The sequence below is a fragment of the Aythya fuligula genome, chromosome 11, assembly GCF_009819795.1.
Source record: "Aythya fuligula isolate bAytFul2 chromosome 11, bAytFul2.pri, whole genome shotgun sequence".
Classification (NCBI taxonomy): Eukaryota; Metazoa; Chordata; class Aves; order Anseriformes; family Anatidae; genus Aythya; species Aythya fuligula.
Window position 1 is genome coordinate 10,490,191 of NC_045569.1, and position 5,350 is coordinate 10,495,540.

Here is a 5,350-nt window from a genome sequence, read left to right on the forward strand (position 1 = left end):
CCTCAAACACCACAGAGATTTAACACAGAATTCTCAGCTCAATACCACCAATCTCTTCACTATTTAACTAAAACACGGTGAGAACACAGACTGACAGTAAAAATAACCATCAGTCTGCAGAAAAGTAAGTAAGGCATCAGAGAATCTAACCATGGGATGTTGCTAAACAGAATTGAGTCGCCGTACTGGGCTGACAGCATTTTGGCAGCACTCTGTTAAGCTTTTGATGAGAACAGCCTCCTGTTACTTACAATTTTCTTTTCATTTTAGTTTTCACATCAGAGTAAACTTTGATTTCGTTTTGAATCCAGTATGCTGCGTAACCCGAGGTGCCAGGAATGAAATCACGTAGCTCTCCGACGTACTTTTTCATGTCGCGAGCAGAGGTGTAGCCTGGGAATGGAAAGTGCTGGTCTCACTGTGGGAGCCCTGAGCTACCTAATTTCTCATTTCTCAGCTGAAATTAGAACTATGGAAAATGAGCAGTGCTGAGGGGAGGGGACCAATTCCAGCTGTGCCCTCGGAATTACAGCAAAGGCTGGTTGCGCTCTCAAGATTCTAATGACTGGAAATTGGTGTCAGATAATGTCTAGGGAAACGGCTCCGATCTACCACCCAGGAAGCTCAACCTTCTTACCTGACACAACTGCCGCACCACTTCTGATATTTGCACGTGCCATGCAAATTAGGACAATGAGCAATAAGCAGTTTCCATCAGAAATGAGCAGTGTCAACAAAAAATGACAATCTTTCAGGTGAAACCTGTAGCCATTTCTGAGTCCAGTAAGAGTAAGGGGGGAAAGAGCAATCCCAAGGGGCGTGTATGGCTTCATCAGTACCCACAGCTGTTTTGGGGCATATTTTCCACTTGTTACAAGGCTACCTATGCTACACATTACCTGTCACCATGTTATTCATCGGGTACTCCTTAAGTGCATGGTATGAAAATTCCCCCTGGGTTGATGCTCTGGAGCCTGGGTTTTCTTCACTGCTGTATTGGAGGAGAAAGATGTTATTTCCTTCATGTTGGATATCTTCTGAAAGGCAAAGGCATATCCAAATCCTACCATCAAGGCCAGAAATACCTTTCAGACAGGTTCCGTACATCCTCCCTCACATCTTGCTTGCAGTCTTTTCTCACCATCTCTGCTTCATCTGGCAGATCTTCATTAGGTTGAAGATCTTTGTTAGGTCTCTGCTGGTGTCAGCACAGAGTTCGTTTAGAATTGTGCCCTGAGCCCATTTGCCTTGAGGCAGTTTTAGAAATTCTGATTGCCAGCATATTTTACAATAAAGTTATAAAGATTATGATGAATTTTGATTCAAAAGTACTGAGAAATCCTTCCAAGAAGACAGCACACAGTAGGAATTGTCATGGGGAAAGAAAATGCTGCACCAAAAGGGCTGGACTTGGACCTCAGCAACAGGCAGTCCCCAGAAGGATGTACAGACCGGGTGCCTGCGTGGGCAAGAGAGAAAATCCCTCCTGCATGTGCCAGTGTTTTGTCCCTGGGTTGTCACACTGAGAGGGACACATGCAGCGCAACAAGTGCAAGAACATTTCATCCTGTATTTGGGTTGAGGGTCCGGGATGAAAACCAGTTGCTACAACTGATTTTTACACCACCTCCTGCAGTATTTCTCATCTTACCTGTTCTGCAAGGGAATCATCCATCTGCTCCCAAATAAAGCCACCAATTTTTCTTCTGATTTCTACCGTGAACAAAATTAAATGACTGTAAAAGCACGAAATAAGAAGACTGCCCAGTGGTGCAGGAGCTCACTGAGTGGCATTGCTCCCTAACAGTATAATAGATGGAGCATTAATTCCTCAGCCTCAGGGAGGAAGAATTGCTCCCAGCAGAAGGAAATCCCCCACCCTCAGGGCACAGGGGACCAAGGATTGATGCCAGTTGGCATCCCTGTGTGTACTGGGGAATACAGAGCGCAGCAGCCACCTGATGTTCTCCCTCACCTTCTTGCAGGCAGGCAGGAGGCAGAATGAAGTGGCCCAGAACCACTGACTCCTTCATTTCTGCACTGGTGTTTGCCCAGGCAGAGAGGTAGCAGGAATGGAAAACTGTAGCTCTGCCATCCAAGTACTCCTGGCTCTCATGTATCCTGAAAAAGAATGGTTCCTGAAGGTAAGCCTGAAATAAAAGCAGAACAGAAATAGCTTTGGCTTCGATCAATCTGGAGATACAGGGCTAGGGGGCAGCTTTGGGTAAAACAAGTGTGAAAGGATGTGTGCTGTCATTAAAACTGACCTGCTTGGATGTTTTTGCCTTTTTGCAGGGTGAAAAAGTACCCAAGGAAAAGCTGTTATTTTCTGAGACTCTACCAGCAACGTCCTGTTCTAGCAGGATGTGCCAGGCAATGCTGTGGCTGAAGGAAGGGCTCTGTTTTAGGATCTGCTGGATTCCACTCCCAAAGCTGGCCTCGGTGTCTGAAGGCTTACAAAATCTAAGCCAGTTCTAAGCAATAATGTGTTAAAACAACCTGCTTTCAGCCACTAGGAAAGCCTGGTGCAGAGGATCAGGAGAAACCGCTCCCTTTCACATAAATATATTTGCGTGATAAGTTACACAGCTATTCACTAGGTGGAGGAAGATCCTGAATAATCTCTTACTTCTGTAGTTCTCCTGTAAAAACATTATCGAGCTCTATTATTTTTATATGAAACAGAAGGAAAATATCAATTCAACTCTTTTCCTGCTGGGTTATTCTCGTTTCCAGGCTTGCTGTCACAAAGTTCCGCCCTGCCTTTTTTTTTTTTTTTTTTTTCTTTTTCTTTTCTTGTGGTTACTTCCTTGTTTACCCCATGGCCTTGGGGATGGTGTCAGCTCTGTTTTAGACCCTGTGCTTTTCTAGCATGTCAGGTCAAAGGTAGCGAGAACAAAGCAGCACCATTACTTCGATTTGCACAATTAAAAGCTTTTATCAGTTGGTTCTGTGCAGAGGTCTTGTACCAGCACTAAGTGTAGGTGGGTTTTATTTTTGCTAGTACTACTTGGAGTGTGAATGCAGTTTTATCAGCTCCTACCTTGCTCTGCTTCCCACACAAAAAGCTATGCCAGTATCAGCACCGTCCTTTTCTCACAACACCGTCCCCAGTGCTGGGTTGAAGCCAGCCTCATGCATGGAAAGCTGCATTATTTTCACAGTCATTTTATGTTTTGTTTGGCATAGCTCTAGACACACTTTATTGTAGGTGCAGGTTTTCACATGCATGAGCTCTGTGTCAGAGCAGACTAAGAGTAAAACCCCAGCAGACCACAGCAGGAACTGTACAAGGCACTTCCAGAACACCACCCTGACCTGCAGAGGATGTTTATACCCATTAAATACTGGGCTAACACAACTGTTATCGTTATCTGTGCTTTTACTTTTGCTGTCGCTACATAGCTGCATGGCTGAGCCTCTCCAGCGTGTCACGCATACGATGGAGGGGGCTAACAGTGACCAGGGGCACTTCCCGAGCATGTGCCAGACAGTGAGGAGGTGGCAGCGGGGGGGGACAGCTGGGGAGAGGGACAACCTGAGGGTGTCAGGGTGGGCAGCATCGCAGCTGAAGAGGTAGTCAGCATCCTGCCAGCGGGTGAGCAGCCCCCCGCCAGCCACTGCAGGAGGAAGAACAGGGGTGAGGATGACGGGAGGCAACCCAGTGTGTACCCACACACCCCGACATCGTCAGAACCCAATTTGTCCCCACATTGGATTAAATACACACCCCCCAACACCAAAGAATTTCCACACACCCCAACACATTTCCACACACCCCTGTGTCCCCCCACACACTCCATGTCCCCACACACCCTCAACATGTTCCCATATACCCCAGTGTGTTCACCCACATCCCAGTGTGCCCCTCATGTCCCCCCACACCCCAACACACCAATGCATCCCCACACCTCAGTGTGCCTCCCACGCCCCATGAGTCCCCCTACACCCCACGACATCCCCACACACCCCAACATGTCCCCAGACCCTGTGTTTCCCCACATACCCCAATGTGTCCCCACACCCCAAAACATCCCCGTGTCCCCCAATGTGCCCCCCAACCCCAGTGTGTCCCCCCACCACCCCAATGTGGGGCACTACCTACCCCTTGTCCCCACACCCATCACTACACCCCAAACATGTCCCCTCACACTCCAGTGCACCCGGGGTGTCCCAGACCAGGCCCCATTATGGGCCCCACAGCCATTGGTCTCCCCGTGACCCATCCTGGGCTCCTCACAGGGGGTCCCTGCCCCACTGAGGGCTCACCCCACAGCTGCTGAGGGCTGGGCTGGACGCTGCGGGAGAACCAGGCACGGCGGCCCTGAAACATGGCAGGGAAGCCCTGAGGGGTGGTGAGGCAGGAGCCTGAGGGGCAATGGCGGTGGCGGGAAACGCTGAGGGGAGCCGGGCAGGGAGGGACTTGCTGAGGGCTCTGAGTGCCTCTGGAGCCCCAAAATAGCTCAGGGTGGTTTCAGTTAGGCACACAGGTGGGTCAAGTGGGACTTTTTAACCAGCTGAGGTAGGTTTTTGTACAAGGCTTGACCACCACGTCCTCCAGAAATGCTTCATGACGTAGCCCGGCTGGTGACACCTCTGGAAACCTGAACAGAGCTGAATGTGCCCCAAACAGGCAAGTGATGCGTCAGCCATACTGAAAGGTGAAGCAGAAAGCCCTGATCTTTGATTCATACTCATTTTTCATCATTTTTTTACACAATCTGAAGACATAAAGATAAGCATTTGGAGGTGCACCAGCATCTCTTCTGTTTGGTTTTTCACTTTTCTGTTTGGTGTTTCACTGTTCCTGGAGGACGTCTATATTCAGCTGTGTCTTGAAAGATTTTTCCCCTCCTCTTTTACCTGAGCCCTTTGTTTTTTTCTCCCTGTCATGCAGGAACTGATGAAGTGTCAGAGACTCTAAGGTGACGCGACATTGAAGAAGTAACCCGTTCTAAAAACACATACTTGGTTGATCTGGGAAACAGCTTGCTTTCAGCAAAACTGCTCACAATTCATAAAGCACAAATGAGGCTTGTTTCATGCTTCATACTTGCCAAGATATCCCTCGACAATTCCACCCCCTAGGAACTTGCACTGAAAAAACTGCAGCAGTAGTGCAAGTACATCCCAGATATCTCTGGACCACCACCCACCACCCCCCCGGCTGGACCCCCCTCAAACAGAGAACTTTTTTCTAGAAATGATCCCCAAATTTGCCAGCCTTTGGGACTGTCATGCATCATACTCCCCAGAAAGGGGATTTTTGAGTATGCTGACAAAATAATTCCTAAGTAATACCACAAAAAGCCCACAGATGCAATCAGGGCAACGACTTCCCTAGTGCAGC

The 5,350-nt window shown here is 48.4% G+C and overlaps 1 protein-coding gene across 1 annotated transcript; it reads right to left on the reverse strand.

The window, feature by feature from the left end:
• Nucleotides 1-247: 247 nt before the first annotated feature.
• TERB2 (telomere repeat binding bouquet formation protein 2) lies at nt 248-4,333 on the reverse strand. Its single transcript, XM_032194977.1, has 7 exons — nt 4,270-4,333; nt 3,539-3,620; nt 1,976-2,121; nt 1,652-1,713; nt 1,086-1,195; nt 900-991; nt 248-393 (listed from the first exon to the last, which is right to left on the reverse strand). Exons 1-7 carry the CDS (start codon nt 4,331-4,333, stop codon nt 248-250), a joined length of 702 nt encoding a protein of 233 aa, XP_032050868.1.
• Between the last annotated feature and the right edge of the window lie 1,017 nt (nt 4,334-5,350).

Excerpts from the sequence above, each read along its gene's own strand:
- TERB2 (XM_032194977.1), bottom strand. The coding sequence starts at position 4,333 with ATGTTTCAGGGCCGCCGTGCCTGGTTCTCCCGCAGCGTCCAGCCCAGC. Across the intron at positions 2,122-3,538 it reads GCCCACCCTGACACCCTCAG|GATACATGAGAGCCAGGAGT; the intron begins GTTGTCCCTCTC and ends ATTCTTTTTCAG. Across the intron at positions 1,196-1,651 it reads ATGATTCCCTTGCAGAACAG|AGACCTAACAAAGATCTTCA; the intron begins GTAAGATGAGAA and ends TGACACCAGCAG.